The 24,696-nt window shown below is 38.1% G+C and overlaps 1 protein-coding gene across 1 annotated transcript in view; it reads left to right on the top strand.

The window, feature by feature from the left end:
* LOC150097913 (TBCC domain-containing protein 1-like) overlaps positions 1–24,696 on the top strand; it is a 349,586-nt gene that overhangs the window by 61,895 nt on the left and 262,995 nt on the right. Inside the window, exons 4-5 of the mRNA XM_090406629.1 lie at positions 361–458; positions 12,311–12,422. Coding sequence (XP_090262755.1) covers positions 361–458; positions 12,311–12,422 — 210 coding nt within the window. The remainder of the gene's footprint in view (positions 1–360; positions 459–12,310; positions 12,423–24,696) is intronic.

Genomic DNA, 24,696 nt, shown 5'->3' with positions numbered 1-24,696 from the left:
TAACTATCTTTGTCTCTTCCCCCACACTGTCCATTCCCAGGCTATAGGGTTAGTCTCGTTTTTTTTTGTGTCGGATCTCATATATTTAACCTCCCTGGATGCAGTATCTTTTTTCTATTACCAATAATACAAAATAAAAAAAAATAATTAAAATAGAGCACAATTGTGAACAATTTTTAGCTCTTTAATTTTTATCACTTTCACAGGCATTTGAGTGATCATTATGACTGTAACACATTTTCATCAGTTCATTTTTAAATGGGATGAATGTTTCATAATTCAGAGCAGATGTTTTATATTTTCTAATTTAGTTCATAAATTCTTGTTTGTCTACTAATGTTTATATTATTATTTGGACAGGTACTTTGACAGTTACTTTCTGGTTCACTTGCGAATTTCAAAAGAACGTCTTGAAGGAGATCTCTTGAAAGTCAGATGCAAAGATACAAATGAATATGGTATATACTTATATACTCCATTTCTAAAGTGAAATGTTTTCAGTAATTTTGCTTTTGTATAATTCGTGAATTATTTACTTATTCTAATGGCAAAAGAAATACAAAGCAGCTACATGTCAATGTCCATTCTAGAAAGCCAACCCAGGGCCTCATCCATCATCTCATGAATGTCCTAGAGGCCACCACCATGAAATTGGCTCCTTGGGCAGTTATTCACAATATCAGCGATCATTTGGGCCATGGTGGGGGAACAGTCACAGTAAGGGTGGTCTGACAGTCTCCACTTAATTAGTAGGTAGTCACATCTGCCCTGGTTAGTTCTGATCCTGTTGATTGAACCAAATCTTCCTAGGAAGAGCAAAACCAGCTGCGGAGCACAGGGATCTTCAACTAGGAAGCCATTCGTTGGAAGATTGTTGGACCAGTGTTCTCTCTACATGTCAGGTGTTGATAGTAAGGCAACTAAAGAGTTCGTCCATGAACCAGAAAGGGTTTCTTGATTTTAGGCAAAGACTAGATGGATTTATGAGAGTCTGGTGCAGGGGCATGAGTGGATTGCTCATTACTTTATTAAATTCGTTAATTGAGGCTTGTCTTCTCCATATATTTAGTGGAGCAATGTTAGATAGGACAGGCAGCCAGGAGAAGAAAGGAGGTGCTTCCCAGTGTCCCACTAATTGTGCTCATGGTGAATTTAGCTGTCAGTGTGTGCACCTCTTTCCCAGATAGGGGGCACAGTATTCTGCTGCAGAGAATGTGAGGGTGTTAAATTGTGAATGAAACTATGTTGTGTAATTTATTTTTTTCATTCACATTTAACATTGCTTATTATATATTATTCGGGGTTCTTAGGGGGCAAAGCTGTATAACTGAGAGGAGACCTCCACATAGCCTTTAAAGGAATGTGGAGAACCGACCAGGGCTTCTGACCTAATGTCCAATCCTCACCTTCTCGTGGTGCACCCTGTTGGGTATCTACTTGGATACTGAACGGACGAGGATGGGCTGGCAATTTGGGATTTAGCCGACCAAATTGTATTCTTATTGGTTAAACCAAAATATAGAATGATGGTACAACATGACAAAATTACATGCCGGCTGGGGCGTCGCCCGGTTAAACAAGGCCCCCGTTGTTTTCGCCAGGGAACCAGGGCGAACAGCGAAAAGTCAGCTACTGGAACAAATCTGAAAATAAACCCCAACTCAACATCACCAGAGTTGAAGATCGGTACTATCAACGTAAGAAGCCTGAATGGAAGAAATGGAGCTAGCTAAGGAATTAGATAAGTACCAGATCGACATAATAGGGGTGACTGAAACAAAAAAGACCAAAACTGGTGAGATCTTTCTGAGCAATAAATACAAAATGTTATATTCAGGCAATGACAATCAAGGAAAGAAGGAGTAGCCATAGTATTCAACACAAAATACGAGGCTAATCTTCTTGAATGGCAGTCAGTCTCAAGTAGAGTAATGTGGGCAAATATGAGAATGAGGAACTGGACAATGAGACTTATTTGTGCCTATGGTCCCACAGAAGGTTCTACTAAGGTAGAAGTGGAGGAATTTTTTGAGGCTTTAGAAAAAGCAACTGACACAATGAAAAATGAAAAGTTGGTCCTTGTTGGGGATCTAAATAGCAGAGTAGAAAATGATTGTGAGACATACAAAAATATTTTGGGAAAATTTGGAGAAAAGTGCAAAGCTAATAATAATGGCAAATATCTGTTGGATTTCTGCTCAGGACATGGACTGGTTATTACTAACACCATGTTCCAACATAAAAATGTGCACAAATTCACATGGAGAGAAGAGGCAAGGAATAAGAAAAGTCTCATTGACTATGTTATTGTTGATAGTGATGTTTTCTCCCTGGTGCAGGACACCAGAGTGTACAGAGGATTTGAAATTGGAAGTGATCACTATTTAGTCTTGAGCAGGATAAAATTGAATTTCATATTGAAAAGAATAACGTGTAAGAAAGTTTTAAAGCGAATAAAAGTTGAGCAGCTCTCAGATGTGAGCTGTAGACTAAAATACACAAAGATTATTGAAGAAAAAATGAAAGAGTTTGAGAACAGGAATCAAACCTTGGAGATTCAGTGGCAAACTCTGAAGAAAACATTGATTGATTCAGCCAGAGAGGCATGTGGTGAAGTTGTCTGTAAGGATAAAAAAATCAGAACTCCCTGGTGGACACAGGAAGTTAAAGAGGCAGTGAAGGAAAAGAAGAAAGCATACCAAAAGTTCCTGTCAAATAAATCAGCTTGTGCTCTTAGAGAATATAGAGAGAAATGCAAGAATGCTAAACACTGTGTCAAACTAGCTAAACAAAAGTCATGGGAGGACTTTGGCAAGAATATAGAAAATAAATATCAAGAAGGTGACAAAATATTCTGGAGGTTGTTGAAGAAGCTTAAGAATGGAGGAAAGAGTGCTATAAAAGGAATTAGAGATAATAAAGGTGACATGAAAACGGGAGAAAAAGATATCCTTGAAGTATGGAGTAATTACTTTGAAAAACTGCTAAATGAAACAAGCAGTGATGTCAGCACAGTGGTAAAAGACATTGACCAGGCATGCAGTCAGGAATACATATCCATACTTGAAGTAGAAAAAGCCATCAAAGGCTTGAAATGTGGAAAGGCAGCAGGAGTAGAAGATATTCGACCAGAAATACTGAAGTATGGTGGTATAAGAGTCTTATAGTGGCTGCACTGCATAGTTCAGAAAGCCTGGACAGAGGGACGAATTCCCGATGATTGGAGTAGAGCTCTCATAGTACCCATATATAAAAAGGGAAATAAAACCGAATGTGAGAATTACAGAGGTATTTCCCTACTGAGTGTTCCTGGCAAGATCTATGCAAGTATACTTGAGAAACGGTTGAGAAGAATTGTGGAAGAAAAGCTTGGTAAAGAACCAGCTGGATTCAGGCTAAATAGAGGCTGTCAGGATCAGATCTTCACTTTACGACAAATAGTCGAGAAAGCATGGGAATATAACAAAGATCTGTATTTAAGTTTTGTTGATCTGGAAAAGGCATATGACAAGGTGCCAAGAGAGAAGCTATTCAATACGCTGCAGTTATCTGGTGTCAATGGGGCATTATATCAAGCAATACTTAGTCTTTATTTGAGTTGTAAGTGAGCAGTTAGAATCGAAGGAAGTACAGGAAGATGGTTTAATGTTAAATCTGGTGTGAGACAAGGATGTACATTATCCCCTCTGTTATTCATTATCTATATGGATCACATTGTGATCCATATACATGGAAAGTGGTATTAAACATAATATCAAAATTGGAGATGTTAATGTCAGCTCTTTGCTTTATGCGGATGATGTTATACTTCTAAATAAATCTGCTACAAGTCTACAAGATTCTCTGACTAAATTGAACAGCTGTTTTAATAGATATGGTATGAAGGTCAGCAATAAAAAGACAAAGACAATGAAAATAGGCAGAATTATTGAAAATGTCAACTGTGTTGTGAATGGAGAACCTGTGGAACAAGTAAAACATTTCAGCTATTTAGGCACGATTTTTAGTGAAGATGGTAAATTAAATATAGAAAGAGACAACAGAATCAGCAAAGCTGGTATGGTGGGAAGTCAATTGAATAAATTCATGTGGAATAAGAGAGAAATTACTCGGAACACTAAATTAGCTGTATACAAGATAGTGTTCAAACCAGTTTTAACTTATGGATCCGAGAGCTGGGTCAGAAGTAAAACACTTGACCAAAGACTAGAGACCACAGATATGAGAGTCCTGAGAAAGATTATAGGCGTGAACAGATGGCATCAATGGCAGTATCATATTAAAAATGAGGATATTAGGAAAGAACTTGGCATTGTCAGCATCCAGGAATGCGTTAGCAGAGCTAATCTCAGGTGGTATGGTCACTTAAACAGAATGGGCGAGGAAAGATTAGCAAAACAAGTGTTCTCTGCCAGGTTGGCAGCAAAACGACCCAGAGGAAGACCGAGATATAGGTGGATTGATATGGTACAAAGTGCCTTAGACGACAGAAATATAAGATCTGATAATGTTGGAGTGATGACAAGTAACAGGCTGATTTGGAGGAAAATTGTAGATAGGAAATTAATAATGATGTAATTTTTTTTTTTCATGTAGCTATCATATCCTGTACACCCCTTGAGGGTACATGGCAGGAATTTGATGATGATGATGATATTATATATTAATCATAATTTGTATAAAAATTAATTATTGTTCCTTAATTAAGGATTACTATTTAAATATTTATTCTAAACTTAACCTACTATTAATTTATTAAATAATAATATGTGTAGAAATTTATGATAACTAAAATATATATGTAAAGTAACGAAAAGTGTTATTATAAATAATTGTATACGTAATGAAAGAGCTGATTAAGTAGCTCAAATATTCTGTTTATTCTTATTTGTAAAAATTTAACGTTATGTAATCACTTATGTAGTAGTAGAGCGTTGTATTACATTAGCGAAATGTTTGCATTCATGCGTTGTCATGGAGACGCATGAAATAAACAAGCACGAGTCGAAGAGTGCGTGACCTTGGAACCAAAAAGGAGAAGGAAAGGCAATAAGAATTTTAATGAGAGAAAAGGGGAGAGTTTTGCGGAGCCTGAAGGAAGGTAGGATACAAGCAAGGAAGTGAAAGAAAATTATAAATTCTTTAGGGAAGAGATTCAGAGTATAGTGTTTGGAAGTGAAAAAAAAAAACGTAGTGAATCTTATACTCAGCTGCAAGTGAAATCAGCTGTAGTTATAGAGAAAAATTGATGTCGTAATCGGATAAATAAAGAACTGGACATTCAATGGGAAATTCTGATTAGTTCCAGTTAGTCTAGGATTACGTCTTAATTCTATGTTGCCCTGAGAAGAATTATAATGAATTAAACTAGTTGCAGAAAAGTAAACAAGGAAGGATATCAGTACCTTATTGCTGTTGTTTAGAGTAGTGAAGCACGATTAACAGTAGTTCAGTTAAAGCATTGAAGAATTTTATTTAATGTGTTCCGCTAGCTCAAATAAGTTAATTCATAAGTGTGCTCGCAATAAATTGATGTATTGAAGATTGTATCTGGTAAGAGTAGTCATACATGTTTATTTATTCTAACATTACTATAGCATATCTTCGAAGTTCAAGGTCCGAAATAAGATTGCTTGGAATATTGTCTACCTTGATTAGTGCCTGCTGTGAATTTAAACATTAAGTACAACTGATAGATATGTGCAGACTGATCAAATGAGAAGTTTTGTTTTATTAACTTGAGTTAAGAAAGCTTGTGATTTTGAAGCTGTGAATTGTATGTGATAGTTTAGAACATTGAATTGGCATGAGTGACTTAGCAAGATGTATTAAGTTGATTGTATTGTTTCATTTTAAAGCAGAATTCTTGTATTTGTTATATATATATCATATATTAAATGTTTTATTTTGTTAATCTAAATATTGTGTTTGCCTGAATTCCCTTTTATTGCACCGTTCATAAATATTCGAATCTTGCAGGAACCCCAAATGGAATAGTAAATAAATCGGCCTAAATAAATGAGAGACTGCTAACTTAATTAAGAATTGATCCTACTATTTTGTATAGACTAATCTAAAAATAGGGTGGCGCAGTATAATTATAAATTTCTCTACTTTTGGATCGGTGATCAATTTGCAATTAGTTCTTATATTAATAAGAGTGACTTGAAACAAGATGGCAGATTAGAACACAACATGAAAATAGAACGTCACGACAAGGGCTAGTGCAGATGACCTTACGACTTCTAAACCACAACTCCAGGTTGTTCCAGCAAGCCTTGAAATGATATTATTTCTTGTTTTAATTTTGTTGGATAGGTTTGTGATGTGCCTTTTACAGATTAGGCTTTTGTCTAGGCTCACTCCAAGTTATTTCGGGTGAGGCTCATGTACTACCATTTTGCCACAGAAAGAAAGGTTGAGGTGTTGATTTGCCTCTGCATTGATTAATTGGAATGCTGTGGATGCAGTTTTTGTCGGATTTGGCTTCAGGTACCACTGTTTGAAATACTCTTCCAGGATGTTCAGGTCTATGTTTAAGGTTGTTTCCAGGTTGGAAAAGGAAGTAGATTGGTGGAGGATTGCTAGGTCATTGGCACATATATACATTTGCATGAGCTGGTATGTGTTAAGTTGGACATATAGATGTTAAATAATAAAGGTGCTAACACAGAGACCTGTGGGAGACCATTGTGGAGAAATCTGGGTATGCTCTTTTTTTCCACCAATATGGAACCGGATCTTTCTGTTGGAGAGAATGGGTTTGAAAAGCTGCAAAGTTTTTTTGCACCTTATATTTCCTAGCTTTAGGAGGAGGCCCTGATCCAGACTGTGTCATAAGCTGATGTTAGGTCAATGAAAGTGGCTCCAGATTTAAGTTTCTTCTGGAAGTCTGCTTCAATCTGTGTTGTCAGGGCCAGGACCTTGTCACAACAACTTCTTCCCGGCCTGAAGCCAGCTTGTTCAATCGGGAGTACTCTTTCGATCAATGGTAAAATTCTTTTAAGGAGAATTCCTTCAAAGAGCTTAAAGGTGGAGCAAAGCAAAGAGATAGGTCGTAGATTTTTGACATTATTTAGATCTTTGGGCACAGCAACAGTTTTGGTAGTTTTCCAGTTGTTATAATTTTTGAGAAAAGGGTGGCCAGCCATGTTTGATCTTGTTGGCCGATATATTTTAGAAACTTGAGGAGGATACCATCCACTCTTGCAGCCTTGCCATTCTTGGTGAGTTTTAAGGCTTCCTGTATCTCTTCCAGAGATACTGGGTGTACAAGTTCAGGAAGCTTGGGGCCCATAATCAGATTTTTTCTGATGGAAGATTGCACAGTTATTTTCCTGATAGAGCTGGGATGTATCTTGGAAGTTTGCAGTAAATGATTAGCCATTTGATCAGGAGTTATCCCTGTTCTCCCTCCCCACACACACCTAATTTTCTCAGAAGTGACCAGCTTTTCTGGCTAGATTTGGTGAAGTTAAGTTCATGGATGCTTGAAATCCATCTTTCCTTTTTGTTTTTGTTGAGTGTTGCTACGAGTTCCTTAGCATTAGTTAGGTCTTCAGTTTCTTCATATTTGGCTAAAAGTTCCTCAATCTGAGATAGCAATTAGGGGTGGATGGTATTGCTATAATGATTTGTTCAGTTTGTTTCTCAGATGCATTCCAGTTTGTTCTGTGGAGGTTACATCTAGTGATTGGTGTTCCACTGATGATTGGGATTGATGTGCCTGTCTCTGTTAGTGTAGGACAATGCTGGCTGTTAGGGAATCTGTCGAGGATGGTTCAGGTTCTTGGCAGAGGGTGGTCTTTAGAGACTATGCACAGATCTGGAGTGCAGGTTCTGTTTCATTTGGCTGAGTGAAGAGTACCTTCTTGCTTGGCATCGCAGATCAAATACAGGTTATACTAGGTGGCACCCTTTAGGACTCTAAGACTGACTTCAGTTGTTTTCTTCAGCCATTTTTGCTCAGTGTTAGTGCCTGTGTGCGCATTTCATTAATTTTTGTTCCCTGAAGATGGTAATGTAACATTACCGAAATATTGGAAGTATTAATTAAAGTTATTTAGTTAATATAATAATATACATTGTTCTTTCCTTAAAATTAATAGTTTAGTTATCCATTTAACTATTTAAATCTTCCATAACAAATGACTTAATCTTGATCATGCCATTCTGCATTTTACTAGTCACTTCAGTGCTAGCAAAATGTAGTCTTGTCCTATTTCCCTTGTTTTGAATAATACTCGTATCCCTAAACAAGATAAGATTTTTTCTCTTGGCATGACTTACTCCTTTCCTGGTTCAAATACATCACAGTCAATAAATTAGATACCAAGAAATAATATACTTGGTTTAATCCTTTATCCAAGTGTAAGAAAACAAAGTTTGCATCCAAAGTATTTTCAGGACTGGTGCAACTGGTATATAGAAGCTAGTGACTTCACATCACTTGCCTTAGTATTCCATAATGCAAAGCACATATCCTTGCAGACATGTATAATGCTATGCATTATAGGAAGGGTTACTACCCAGATCGGTTTCGACCTTTATATAAGGCATATAAGGATACTAAGGCAAGTGATGTGAAGTCATTAGCTTCTATATACAAGTTGTCCCAGTCCTGAAAATACTTCAGACACAAACTTTGTTTGCTTACACTTTGGATAAAAGATTAAACCAAGTATATAATTCTTGGTATCTTTAATTTATAGTATAACCAAGTGGAAAAACTTTCAACAACATCAGTCACCTGTTCACCCTCCAAAAAACTAGGTATTGTGGTATTGTTTTCTGCTCCTCACTTGTATAACTCCTAATACTACATGAACAGTCAGCCTGTTGGGTCGAGGGGTTAGTGTATTTGCTTTCCAATAATCCAACCAAGAGACTGCAGGTTTGAATCTCATCAATGGGCATGGATGTTTTTCAAACATTTTTAGTTGGCAGATGACTAATAAAAGGTAAATATATGGATGCTTAGGTGGCATCTGTCTTCTAAATAGTCTATACTAAGGCAACTTGTGAATGCCTGGGACTGTATTCCCATAAACTCTCTAGTCAACTTACCTTACGAAACATTTGTGGTTTCTACGTTTGGCTTTGAAATAATGCTGGATCTAATATCCACTTGACTTATAGAAAATACAATATCTATTACATTCTATCTCTGTAACTACATCATTCTCTGACAACCAATGCCAAAAACCATTGCCGGCCTGTTGTCCAAGTGGTTAGCTTATCCACTCTCCAGCCAAAAGGCTGCTGGTTCGAATCCTGCTGTGGGCATGGATGTTTGTGATTTCTGTGAAAGTACTAGTGGTAGTGGTCGGCGGTAGATGGTGTTGTTGTAGATGATGAGGGTAGTTGCCGTTGGTGGAATAGTGGAGATGGAGAGTTGTAGAGTAAGTGCCCTCCCTTGATAAGTCTTTGGACTCCCTGGAGGTGTGATGTAATAATAATAAGTAGAAAACTCCTTTCCTTTATTTCTGATATTTCAGGCATTCATGTGCATGTATTTCAACATAACCCTTGGGCCCACGGTTACTCTTATGTAATGTTACTTGCCCATTCAGATTCAAAACCTGGAAAACTGCACTCGCATTCATTTGTCCCACGGTGACTTAACACTTGCTTGTTCCCCCCCCCCCCCCCCAATCTCTAGTTTCCATTGTTTTACACTTCTAAACTCTAACTGATCAACACTTTCTCCAAGCGCTTAAATTCAGAACCGTTTAAGTGCCATCCATCATGCATATACAGGTCCTTATGCCCATCAGATTTACTCCATGCATCTATAAACTGCACAATCTTATCATTGACCATCATGGCCCTACTGAGGCAGCAGACTCAAAATCTTTTCTTTCTTACTCTTCATTTTTGCTTCTAACAATTTTTTCATATCTTCTCTCTTTGCATATTTCTCACCTTTCAAATCATTTGTGCCTTCTGAAACGATTAACTCATTCACTTCTTTCTTCTGCAAATTTTCAGCTTCACTAACATCTTTTATCTTTGCACCTGGAAGACATGCTTTTGTCACTTTCTCATTAAGTATATCTCTTATCATTGAATTCCCATAACAATACTTTTCTCCCAGTTTCTTGCACTTTTATGCTTTTTCCATTCACTCTTCCTTTCATTCTCCATCCTTCTGTACCATATGCCAATCGTTTCCCCAGTTACTCAAGCTCACATTTTGTCCTGTGATGGAATTTGTGTAAGCGTGCAATTTCTTTCCATGCTGGCATCTCATCATCCATGCTATTACTTTCCCACTTCCTTCAAAATCTCATTTATATTTTGTGCATTGTCATTGCTGCTTCTGCAACATTCTCCATAATGCTTCCACAATCCTGCCTTACTTCCATATTATGGAAATAAGGCAGTAAAGCCAGCCTTTCTCCTGAGCTTATCATAATCAACTGCCTTGTAGTTCCACATATACTTCTTCTTGACAGAATATTCCTCATATTTTACAATCTCCCTGGTCAAGACCACATGTTACTTTTGCTAATCGGAGGCAATCTGACCACCTTGGTTATGGATATCCTATGAGCAGATCCAATACTTCCACACCCCTGGTCCCCTCCATCACATGCCTCAAGTAATTATCTCTCAATATATAAATTTCATTTCCTTCCTGCCATGTGATCTTTCTTCCTTTCAGTCTATATCTCCATAGTTGAAGTCCCCCATAATAATCACCTGAGCTGCACATGTACTAATTTGCTGATGCATGTCCTCCAGATCATCCCTGGAACTCCCAGGCCTCTAGCAACAACCAACTGTGTACTTTGTGTTACTGGCTTTCATTTCACACCAGGCTGCTTCAAATGAACAGCCACCCTCCCAAATAGCTCCTATTCTTTTTGGCTGCATTTCATCTGCCACTATCAGCAGTATCCCTTCCCTCATCCTTTCTTCTCTGAAAATACTAAACCCTTTACATTCTATCCCCGTATCTACATCATCTGCTGTTAGCCAAGTCTCACTAATGCCTATAACTTTTGGTGAGGTAGCACTAACCAATGCAAAAAACTTCTCCCTCTTGTTCCTGATACTTCTGGCATTAGTATATAGAAACTGCAGCAATCTTTCAGGACTCTAATCACCCGTACTTCCTGTATTGACCACCCTATTCAATATTTTTGTTTGAGAGACAAGATTTTGCACTTGGTCATTCTCGCACTCACTCGCCTCATGGGTGCCTTCACACACACACACAACTGCTTCCACCCTAATTGCTTAAGTTTTTCTGAATTTGTGCTTCAACATGCTCGGCGAACAACTTTCTCTAGTCCCCTGACACCAAACTCATTTAGATGCAGTCCATTAGCATTATACAAATCCTTCTTTCCATCAAACACAGACCACAGATCCACAAATTCTATATCATTTTTTCTGCATAACCTACGTATTGATTCATTTGTTATCAATGTCCTCCTTCTCAGTTCAATTCTATTGTAGCATAGCAGGAGACTTACAGTCTTCACCTTCTCATTCTTCATTTTTGCTTTGTCTAACAACTCCTTTACATCCTCCCTCATAGAATACTTCTTACCTCTCAGATCATTAGCTAATCAAAACAATCCTTTACCTTACCTTTTTGCATCCAGATGGTATGACTAATATCATTATTTGCACTAGGAAGCATGATTTTGTTACACTTTCAATAAGTACTCTCCTGATTACTGAGTCTGTACATAATTTTCTCCTTTTTTTTTTTTTTTTTAATTTTCATTTGTTTGCATGGTCATGATTCTTACTTCAGATTGCTTCTTTTTCTTCTCAGCCTTGCTTATCTCTTGCCACTTCTGCATCTTTTCAATTTCACACTTTTTTCTGTGAAGAATAACATCCAAGCACACTTACTTTATTTATGTCCATTTTGTCCTCCTGTATTTCTACTGCTACACATTGAACATTAATTCCAACATTTTCTATCCTATTGTTGATACTTTCCACTCTATTAAAATACTGTATAATAATAATAAAAAATCAAATTGCCACAATCTTGCTAATGGCTCTACCAAACCATGAAAGAGCCATTGGCAGGAGTTTGTGACAATTTGAATGACCATAGATGTAACAGACCAAAGACAAGAAGGTGTGAGCTTGATTGTCCTTAGACTCTGGCTTTTCAGATTTGCCTTCATAATGAATTATGCTCAGTCATGAAAAAAGATACAGGAAGGGACATTTTCTTTAATCAATGCAAGATACATTGAGCTAAAAACACTAGTTTCTAAGTTTTTAAAAAATTTTACGTAGTGTGCACTACATTCTTATTTGTAATTTGTTGTTCTTTCAGATATTTATAGAGATCAATTAGAAGTTGATACAAAGTGTTTCGTTCTACTTCTTTATCTCCAGTATGTTCACAAAATGCATTTTAGAAATTCAAATACTTTCCTGCAGGAAATGTATCCTTTCTTGCACTTTCTGAATATTTCATTTTATTATGCAATTTTTCACCCACTTAGAGTGAGGACAAAAATATCCTTTATTTGATGTGTGCCAGTTCAAAAATTAGTTACTCGGTCATGTATATGAATTTTATGTATACAGATTTATTATAGATGCACCTGTGTAATGTATATATTAAGATGTTGAGCAAAAAAACTCTTTTTTGAGAATTTAAATTTCAATTAAAATTCAGTTTGACAGTTATTTGCATGTTTCAATTATTTGTTTAAAGATAAAAGTGTGTGTATGTGTGTGTGAGAGAGGGGGGGATGTGATAAAGAAGTTAAAGGATTTTATAGGATTGATGTAGATGGATGAAAAATTGATATGAAATTTTTTATCATAAGACCTGTGGGGGGAAGAGAGAACTAGTGGTCAACCATGAAAAGTGATTAAGAGTGTGATTAGTAAGGGCAAGAGGACTAAGATTTTTTTCTTGGAAAGTAGTGAATGAGCACTGTCTTGTATACTGTTAGTTTAATATTTTTTCTAATTTCTCTCTTATTCCACATAAAGCTTTACTTATGAGTATTCTTTTATCTCTTTCCATTTCAATTTGTCATCTTTACTATAGACTGCCAAAATAGCTGAAATATTTTATTTGTTCTATAGTGTCTCCATTGAGAATGCATCTGAAGTTTTCTAGGTTCCTTTCAATTTCATAGTTTTGGGCCTTTTATTTTATTTATTTCTATTTATATACAAGCTGTCAAATATTTATTAAAACCATTCTCCACTCCCCTCACAGACAACTCTCCTTCATTTATTAAAAACCCTCTTTACTTTAAACCATTAATAAAAAAAAAATCTAACTCTGACAGATTCAGACAATATTTGTCATGCCAAATTTGTTTATAAATGGTATCCTGGAGACTTACACTGGATGTGTTTAGGAGTTCTGCATTAAGCAAATAACTGAGTTTGACATAGCCACTTTCTTTCATAATACAATCAATAATTTTATTATTATTATTTTTTTTTTAATATGATCCACACACAGAAGTCTAGAAGACCTATAACACATTAGTGCCATGTGTGGGTAAGAGAAACAGAAGAAAGGAAGAATCTGTTCACATTTGACTTGAACACCCCTGAGAGTTGCAATTTTTGGGGAAGACTGGCCCAAAGGACAGGAGTTGGAATGAAAGAGGAGGCAGTGAAGTTGGTTTGGCGAGTTTCAAGGTGGACTGTAAAAAGGTGTTGGTTTGCAGTGGTTCTTGTTTTAATGATTTTGGAGGAGAGTGGAAGAATAATAGTAGCCATTTCAGCATAGCACTGTCCAAAGTATCTCTAGAAGAGGTACAAGGCAGAAACTGTGTGTGTGAGAGAGAGAGAAGTGGGTATGTGAGAGAAGGATCATTAATTAACCGGATTGCCCTCTTCTGGATAGAATCGAGCAATCTTAGAGAGGATTTTGGTGCACCACCCCAAATATGGCCGCGATATTTAATGATAGAGCAGATTTGTGCTTTGTATAGAGTTAGCAGCTGTGAAGATGTGAAATATTGTCTTTTGCAAAAAAAGTACACCAAGTTTTTTGGTAGCTGCAGAAACTATAGTTGAAATGTGGTTGCACCAGAAAAGGTGCAGGTCATTCCAAGAAGAGACATCTGATCGTGTTTGGATATCTTAGTATTACTGAAGGTAAGAGGGAGGGATGTGATCGCTCTCTGTTGTGAGAGATTAGACAGAACTGAGTTTTTGTAGCATTGAAGTTTACAAGATTGTCCTGGTCCCACTGGGATATACCTAGGAGATCTGAGTTCATGTCACTGGTCGTGGTAGATCTTGAGGATTCTAATACTTGAGCATACAAGGTTTGTTAAATGAGAAGGAGGAATGGAGTGTACTATCATCGGCAAAGCTATGGATAGGATTGGAAGTCTGATAGAGCAGGTCATTTATATGTACAAGAGGAAAAGAGTGGGTGAAAGAACAGAACCCTGGGGTACTCCTGCATTTGTGGGAAAATTTGAGTTGAGTAAACCATTTACCATGACATGTAGTGAGCGATCAGTGAGAAAATTAGTGATCTAGTTGCAGAATGTGGAAGGCAGACCACAAGATGGCAGTTGTTAAGTAGGTCCCTATGCCAAATACGATTAAATGCTTTTGAAATGTCAAGCGCAACCATGTGAGTTTTTCCAAATTTTTCTATGCCTTGAGTCCAGAGGTAAGTGGCGAAAGCAAGATCATCAGCTGTAGATTGCGAGTGAACTGCTGGTCACTGATTAGTCGGTATGTCTCTAGGGATTCAAGAGTTGGTTGTAGATGATCTCCATAATTTTTGAGAGAACAGAAGTGAGAGCAATTGGACTGACTTTTATTACCTTTCTTTGGAATGGTCTGCATGTGGATCTGTTTCCGTGTTGTAGGGTAGATGCTAGTTGAGGATAGATTGAAGAGACAATACTTTATTTGTAATTAATTTGTATATATATATATATTTTTTTTTTCACTAGAGGTCATGCCAGTAGAATAACCGGTGATCAAATCATTGTTTCTCTAGCTTACTGTGTATAATGTAACTCATCCTGCCCTTATATACTCCAGATGATGATCTTAATATGAAGATCGAAATGTCGGGAAATTAAAAGAGTTATTTATAACATGGTTGTAAAGTCCATAATTTCTAAAATGACTGTGTAGTGCTGTTATGAATATGACAGGCATTCCACAAATCAGTGATCCCAAGCGGTGTATTGCAGGAAACTCACTTTTGTGTATTATTTTTTTTTTCAAATGTCTAGTAAGTTTTTAAGATACAGATGCTTATTAAATAGTGTGGACCTAACTGTTAAAATGTTCTCTTATATCGTTATTTCTATTTTGTGTTATTAATTACATTACTCTTATTATATCTTATTGTGATCTTAACATAATTATACTTCTATTTCTTTTCTAAATAACTTAGGGAATTGAAACAACGTAGATACGAATATAAATTAAATAATACTTTAATAGATATTTCCGATATTTCGGCAATGTCTCATTGCCATTTTCTAAAGGAACTTACAAAAAGGCAGGAGCACACAGGCCCTAACAATACAGTAACTGGAAATGAAGATATGAAGCTATCTTTCTCCTAGAAGTCCTGATGGTGCCCTCTGGTGGGCTAAGTAGGCATTCTTGGCCGTTGGGCTGAAGGTCTGCTGATGTATGCCTCCCAAATTTGGGGCAGTCGCATACAACCAAATTTGTTGAGGTTTGGAGAGTTTCTTAGGGCAGAGGCTGATTCCATAAATAATCTTTCGAATTTATATTTGCTCCGGTGTATTATTTTTGCTTTCCTCCACCGTATTCTGTGGCGAGTATCCAGAGCATGGTCTGCAAGACCAGAATGGCTATATTTGTAAATTATACTTCTATCCTGTGGCCTCAAATAGTAAGGCTCATGTGTGCAATGCTTCAAGAACAAAGAAAGTGCCTCGGGCTGGAGCCACTCTCTTTGTCTGATTTGCTGGTTCACTCTAATTCAAATTTTGGAAAATTTTCTTGTTAGTCAGCTGTGTCACCAAAATTCTAGGACAAGAGAAGTATCTCCCTCCAAAGAATAGAACACACAGTTCCTTTCCCTCCAACTTAACTCTATACAAATCTTATATATTTCTTACTCTACAGTCGTGGCATTATCGACTTCAATACACATAGGTTCTATTTTATGTGTAGTGCATTGGACTTAGAGATCAGGCAAGTTATTTTGACAAGAAAACAGTTTATTCATTACTAAACATCAAATATACAAATGTCAAATATTAATTTCAACTGAATCTAGCATTTATACTCTATCAAACAACTCAATATAAGGTATACAGTCCTGTCCCTCAATCATCTAATTTAAAAAAGACCACGTGTCTAGAATTTCACACTTTTTTAACCTTACATATATTCAGATCATCATCTCATAAAAAAACTCAGGTCTAGGAATTAGCTATTACAATAACTCATGAAATTTCATTATACAAATGAGTTAGGCTTTACTCTTATACAGAGTAAATTAATTCAAATATTAGCTCATTTTCATGAAGTCTGGATCTTTATAGCTGATTATCCCTTCTTGTTTCCGTCATACTTCGTCACTGCATCTGGTCATCCCTTAATTTGCAAGACTCCTTTCTTACTATCGGTGGACAATTTAATTCCTATGGCTTGGAAGTTCGGCATCTGGTTCCTCCTAATACGACGTGCCTTAGTTGCATCGTTCTTCTGGCCTTTGCTTCGTGAATATAGGTCTCCGAATAGGATAGCGATTCATCACCCACGATTCTATTGAAGCTCATCTGCCATTAACGATCATCGTACTTTTTTTCAAACTCCTCGGCTTACGTTGACCTTGATACCGTCAGAAGTCCGAACTCTCTCGTCGGAACTCCACGTGACCTCGTAACTTCACACTGACCCACAAACGGGAACTGCACACCGATCAACTCGAACTTCAAGAAAAAGGCCCCGACAAGCCCCAGCAAACTGCTATTTATGCAGTTCCGATGACCTTCATTTTTCTTACGTCATAGTCCCCTGGGTACTTCGGTGGTCTGTACCTGTCACTCTTCTCGGTCAGTGCATTTAGTCGGGAAACCCCCATGTAATGCCGACCTTCGTGTTTGCAGTAGCCTCAGGTCATGACTTAATCCCTTAATCTGTCTGGAATTTTTGTTGACTAGCGGTTTCTTTAGACACAATTTATCTTATACTTATTTCCTTTGTTCTTACACAAAACTTTTGATATTACAATATTCAATATGAAGAAAACATTATTTCCATTTCAATTAACACAAAGTTTTTCTATTAATTCACAAGTATTTTAGTGGGACTTAGCATACTTGTAAAATCTGAATAAAAGGTATTTTATTATATTTCCGACTGAACAAGCAGGCTTCAGGCCAGGAAGAAGTTGTTGTGACCAGGTCCTGCCCTTGACAATTAAAATTGAAGCAGGCTTTCAGAAGAAACTTAAATCTGGAGCCACTTTCATTGACCTAACATCTGCTTATGACACTGTCTGGATCAGGAGCCTCCTCCTAAAACTAGGAAATATTATAAAGTCTAAAAAAAAACTTTACAACTTTTTGAATCTATTCTCTCCAATAGAAAGATCTGGGTCCATATTGGTGGAAAAAAGAGCAGGCCTAGATTCCTTCACAACGGTCTTCCTCAGGGCTCTATATTCCTATACTTTTTAACACCTACAACTTTTTGAATCTATTCTCTCCAATAGAAAGATCTGGGTCCATATTGGTGGAAAAAAGAGCAGGCCTAGATTCCTTCACAACGGTCTTCCTCAGGGCTCTATCCTCTATACTTTTTAACATCTACATGTATGATCTACCTCATACCAGAACAAGCAAGTATATGTATGCCGATGACCTAGTGATCTTATATCAATCCACCTCCTTTATCAACCTTGAATACAAACCTGAACACCCTGGAAGAGTACTTCAAGCAGTGGTACTCGAAGCCAAATCCAGCGAAAACTGTGTTCTCAGTATTTCACCTGTACAATGCAGAGGCAAATCGACAACTCAACCTTTCTTTCTGTGGAAAAATGTAGAGTACGACCTCACCCGAAATACCGTGGAGTGAGCCTGGACAGAAGCCTAACCTGTAAAAGGCACATCATCAACCTCTCCAATAAAATTAAAACCTGAAATAACATCATTTCAAGGCTTGCTGGAACAACCTGGGGTTGTGGTGCAGAAGTCCTAAGGTCGTCTGCACTAATCCTCTCATTCTCTGCAGCAGAATATTGTGCCCCTGTCTGGGAAAGAAGTACACACACACTATAGACACCCAGCTAAACTACCATGCACACAATTAATGGGACAGTGAGAAGCATCCCTCTCTCCTGGCTGCCTGTTCTATCTAACATTGCTCCACCACACGTACAGAGAAGACAAGCCTTGATTAAGGAATTTAATAAAGCAATGAGCAACCCACTTCTGCCCCAACACCAGACTCTCATATACCCATCTAGTCTTCTCCTCAAATCTAGAAAGCCTCTCTGGTCCATGGACGAACTCTCTTCAGCTGCGCTGCCATCAATATCTGACATATGGAGAGAATACTGGTCCAACAATCTCTCAACAAACGGCTTCCTGGTAGAAGATCCCTGTGCTCCGCAGCCTTGTTTTGATCTTCCTAGGAATATTTGGTCATCAATAAACAGGATGAGAACTAATCAGGGCAGATGTGGCTACCTTCTACATAAATGGGGGCTGTCAGATCACCCTTATTATGATTGTTCTCCCGTGGCTCAGACGATTACTCATATTGTGTACTACTGCCCAAAGTGCCAATTTCACGGTGGTGGCCTACAGGACATCCACAAGGTGACGGATGAAGCCTTGAACTGGCTTTTCAGCCTGGACCTTGACCTGTAGTTGGTATGGTGGTTGCGGTGGTTATGGAGGAAACAGAAGATCACTGTCCCATCTCACCATGAAGACTTTATTCTCGTCACTCTCATAGTCCTCATCATAGTATCAGCAGAACTCCTCCTCATGTTAGAAGATGATGATACAATGTGAAATGGGCCTTCTCTAATGGATCCAGTTTTCTCACACAAGACACAACTGCTCTCTACTTAAACCTTGGATCCAGCTACATTTATGTTGTGAAGTGTTGTGAAAACATGCAGCCTTATCATATTTGTTGCAGCAGGACGATAATTGTCCCTGGCTTGATTACGACAAGTTACTTTTGCTTTATTTTTTTTAAAAAAAGGAAAGACTTAGAAAGCAGGTTGTGCCTTTTATGTAATGAACTTTTATATGTTAAGATTTTCATCATTTGTTTCTGGAAATTGTGATTGTACTTTTCACTTACCAGTTTCATGTAGCCATAAGTATAAATAAATAAATAAAATTACAAAAACTACTTTTATTCAAGATATTACAAAGGTTTCCTCTTCCCAAAAAAATTTTTTTTCTAAAAAAAATTTTCACTTCATTCCTGCAGATTTTCTGGAGAGATTTTACCTGCAACCTATTCTGCTCGCTTCCTTTATCTCTCTCTCGGACTTAATATGTACCTTATATCATTTTGTGCCTTATCTTGATTACACCTGATTTCATTAAATTTCCATTAAATTTATTCATAAAGCTTGCACAATCTGTCAGTAAGTGTGCAGCCTTTGTACCAAGAGCTAAATTCCAACACAACAAACCACTTACAGCCTTTCTAAGCATAAAAAGGAAACAGAGGAAGTTTGCAAAATTAAATTGTCACTGAGTTTGTGTATTAGCTTCATGTTTTCTGTGCTTATTCCACCTCGGTCTGTCATAAAACTTACTAGATCTATTAATTATCTCAATGTAGTTTACTCCGATGTTCTTGGACCATTCTCCCCTGATTGTTCTTCTGTATCACTTTGGTCATTTGCCAATTTAACGCTTGATATTTGGTAAGTCTCAGATTGACTGTTACCCTCAAATGTTGAAGCTACTGAAGAATTAGTCTGGTTATTTTGAGACGCAACATTAAATTTTACTCTGCATTCTTTCTTCATGGGATTTCTATTTCTACCTTTAAATTTATCATTCTCTCTACTAAACCATTTATTTCCCATAAGGAATATCTCATTTCTAGAGAAGTTCCAAGAGAACTTATACCTCTGTAGAAAGTTAGTTCCTAAAATTATTTGAATGTGTGGGCGAGATGTCCTAGGGAGGACCAACAACTCTTGCCAAACACACATATTAAACTCAGGTAAGTATAATTTCACTCTAACCTTTTTGGTCGCATAAACTTTGGATGTCGATATCCCCCTATAATCTGATCAGTCTCCTTAGATTAGAAATGCCTCTCCATACATGGGATTTTATTCCTTGAAAATAATCTTCCATTATCACAGAGGCCTGGGAACCAGTATGTAACAACACGTCGCAATATGATCCTTGTATCTTCCCTTTGATTATCATTTTTGATCTTCCATGTTGTGCATGTCTCCATTGTTCTCTCCTCCATGGTTTACCTTCATTAATATGAGGAGTGTGCCCAAACCTCGACTCATTTCTATTATTTCTCATGGAGGGTCTCCCATATCTAAAACAGTTGTGAGCTAAGTGCCCAGTCTTGTTGCAACTGAAACATCTAGGAGTCACCCTTCTGTCTCCTAGTTCGATTTTTCTCTCTGATTGAGGTAGAGACACTTCAGGGTTCTGTTCTGTCACTGCCGCCAACTTTTGCATTACAGCATCAAGACGCTCCAACACAGGCTGTTGAAGTCTTTTGACTTGTCTAATTAATTCATTAGTCCTCTCTGTTTGAGGGATAGTTGATTCTGAGGACCTCACGGTTACTGCCGCCAACTGGTTCAGAACAACATCAAGACAGTCCATTCTTGATGGACCGTCTTGATGCTGTTGAAGTTGTTCAACTTCTTGTTTGATTGCTGATCGTAACTTCTTCCATATTAGTTAGCACCACTTCTCTTTTGATGTTGGTCCTATTGTCAGTCACCCGATTGACGTTGACTGATCTCTCCCTTTACTATACTTTTAATCTTTAGTCTTCCCCTTACACGAGCTAGATACCTTCTCAGTTTTGTTCTCTCAGTTGAAATTATTCACTTCCTTATTTACATTAATGTAGCTGGTAGTAGATGCGGGATGAATGTCTCCGAGCATCTGTTCCTTCTCTTTCACGACGATGAAGCATTCCTCAAGATTTGTGATTTTTTTCTTATAAGCGGTCTGCTTCAACTCTTGCTTCACCCCTGACCTGAACTGATGAAACACTACCCAGTCGAGGTGAAGTTTATCCTCATTAGAGATGCTCAGACCGTTGGCAATGGTCAGTAATCTGTTGTAGTACTGAGTCACGTTCTCCTTATAATTTTGAGTACTTCTCTGTCATTTCCATATGTTAGGGCCTAAACTTCTTACTTTAAAGAACTGAGAAATTAATATTGTTGGTTGTGATTTCTCCGCCACACCTGCCTTTATCACCACTTACCATGTATGTCTACTCCCTCTCAACTTCCCCACCCATATTCCAGTATACTCCATCTTCATACACACATTCACTGCCACTTTTAACATCCACTCTCTCTCTCTCTCTCTCTTTCCCAATGTTTTCCTGTTCACCCAGGGCCCCCCCTCCCCCTCATTTTCCTGTTCCTCTTGCATTCCCATTCTCTCTCTTCATCTCTCACACTACTGTTTTCACTGCCAAGCACTTCTGTTTGTTCAAAACAGCTCTCCTGATTTTTCACTTTATCTCTTGCATGCATCACACACTGTATTTCCACACACACCGTGCTTCCATCCAGCAACACTTTCTCCATTGCACTCACTCCAGATCATTCAAATGCAACCCATTACGCCTGTATAATTTCATTCTTTCCTCAAACACATGCCATAAATCCATAAATTGTCATACCTCGGCAACACATTGGCAACCTTTCCCACTACGTTATCTTTCACTCCTCAATCTCTCTCTCTTGGATCTCCTCATGTCTGAGGACTCATGATCTTCCGGATGATGTTTCATTCGTCCCTGTACATATTGTTTGTTCTAGTTTAAGTCCAGTGATTCTTAATATTATTATTGTTCCGGGAAACTCCAAGGAGTCGACAGACTCATCGAGAGAGGCCCTAACATCATGTCTAGAACAACTATTCAACATTCACACAGTATCTATCATATCTTGCCTTGAACTCATTCACGGTCGTAGCACCCACAACAGACTCTGGAAGCTTATTCCACTCATTCACCACTCTCCAAGTAAAAAACCTAGCTCTAACACCCTTGTCAACCGCGCTCTTTCCCAGCTTCCATGCATGGCCCCTAGTCCTCCCACCACCAGTCATATTTTCAAAAATATCTTCTGGATCAATCTTATAAAAACCCTTCAGTAATTTGAATGTGTCAATCATATCACCCCTCCTTCGCCTATCGTCCAATTTCTGCAACCCACAAATCTTCAACCTATTCTCATAAGGTTCATTCCACAGACCTGCTATCATCTTGGTCACTCGTCTCTGGACCCTCTCCACTTCCTCCCCATCACGAAGAAACCCTGGTTCCCATAACTGGGCACAGAAGTCCAAATGGGGTCTTATCAAGGCTCGATACAGAGGAACAACAACTTGTTTGTCTCTGCATGTTAAAGTATTTTTCAGAACCAAAGTGATTTGGTGAGCTGTTTTAGTCACTTTTGCAATGTGCCCTCTAAACTTCAACTCCCTATCCACCAACACTCCCAAATCCCTGGCCTCATCAATCTCCTGGAGTATGGATCCACCAATGCGATATACTGCTGCTATTCTTTTCACCCCAAAGTGCATAACCTTACACTTTGCCATATTAAACTGAACATCCGTTTTTCCTAGCCCAGTCCTCCAAACTATCCAAATCATCCTGTAAAATTTTGACATCCTGTGCACTCACAATTGCTCTACCCAACTTTGCATCATCAGCAAACAAGTGAACACTTCGTCTCAAATCCTTTCCAATATCATTGATGAACAAATTGAAAAGCAGTGGTCCAAGAACAGAGCCCTGTGGCACTCCACTAGCCACAAGATGTCTTTTTGACTCCACTCCTGAATAAACTACCCTCTGGTATCTCTCCTTCAACCACCCTCCTATCCATCTCACCAAACCTATATCCATCCCCATCTGCTCCAGTTTACTGATTAGGGTTCCATGTGGTATCCTATCAAAGGCCTTGGCAAGGTCCAGTAGTATCACTGTAAACCCACTACCCCTATCCAGTTCAGCCGTCACTGTGTTATAAAACGTGAGCAGGTTACTGAGGCATGATCTACCCTTCACAAAACCATGTTGTCCCCCATACAATATCCAATTTTCATCTATCCAATCCTGTATTCTTTTTTTGACTAATTTTTCTAAGACCTTGACAATGATTCCTGATATGCTAATCGGTCGGTAATTTACAACAGCAGTCTTGGAACCACCTTTATGCAGTGGAACTATTTTCCCCTCCTTCCACCCGCTCGGGACTAACCCAGACCCGAGACTCAAATTAAACAAAATGGTCAAGGGTACTGACAATTCTTTAACTGCTTTTCATACTATACGAGCTGGTATACCATCCAATCCCACAGATGTATTGACATTGAGGTTATGCAATAGACTACTCACCTCCTCTTCATTCACCGCAATTCCCGTATAATCTACTGGTTTATTCGTTTCTGCAATGTCACCACCTGGATGATATATTCTTGCAAAGTGCTCACTCAGTAACTCAACTATCTTAACTGATTCAGTTACCTCCCTACCATCGGCATTCTTTAAAATCATTCTGCCATGTACATTTTTCCTTTTACTTGCTACATATCTAAAAAACTGTTTAGGATTCTCTTTAGCTTGCATGGCCAATGTTCTTTCGTAATCCTTTTTTGCTTTTCTTACCACACTCGTCACCCTTCTGGCCTGCGCTTTATACCGTTCATGTGCCTGCCGGTCATCTTTCTCCTTAAATTCCCTCCATAGTCGTTTCTTTTTTTGCAGCTCAAGCTTAATGGTGTTATTCATCCATTTAACCCCTACTTGATTTATTATTCGGACTCTAGGTGTACAGTCAGCCATTGCTTCATGCAAGCACTTCTTAACTACCTCCCATGCACTATCAACTTCTAGTCCTTGCAGTTGTACATGCCGTGGCACTGAGCCAATCAAACTCCTAAGCTTGTCATACTTTCCAGCCCAATAATTCCACATGTACCCTGTCTTAATTGAAAATTCTACACCTTTAGCCACCTCCCAAGTCAAGACCCTATGATCACTCTCACCGATTGGTGGCAATGTGGTCATATTTGTTACAGCCAAATCCTCAGATGTAATTACTAGGTCAAGCACTCTCTGACCCCTAGTATTTTCCATTACATGCTGTCGCAGATAGTTATCCCTTAATAACTGCATAAAATCCATTTCCTTCCTCCCATGTGTCCTCTCCTCACTCCAATCAATGCGACCATAGTTGAAATCTCCCATAATAATCACCCTCCTTCCACTCATTTCTTCTATTTGCTTGTGCATACTGTCACCACCATCTTTTCCATCACCTGGTCTATAGCAGCACCCAATTGTATATTTAATTCTGCTAGCCACAATCTCACACCAAATGGCCTCAAATGTGCTCTTTTCTCTATCCTGCAATTCAACTTCTATTCTCCTTGGCTGTAGCTCATCAGCTATCATCAACAATACTCCTCCCCCCATTTTATTCTCTCTGTCATTCCTGAACACACTATACCCATCACA

Source organism: Typopeltis vanoorti, chromosome 16 (assembly GCF_054136105.1).
Source record: "Typopeltis vanoorti isolate ZY-2024b chromosome 16, IOZ_Tvanoo_1.0, whole genome shotgun sequence".
NCBI lineage: Eukaryota > Metazoa > Arthropoda > Arachnida > Uropygi > Thelyphonidae > Typopeltis > Typopeltis vanoorti.
This window is presented reverse-complemented; position numbering and strand designations above follow the sequence as displayed.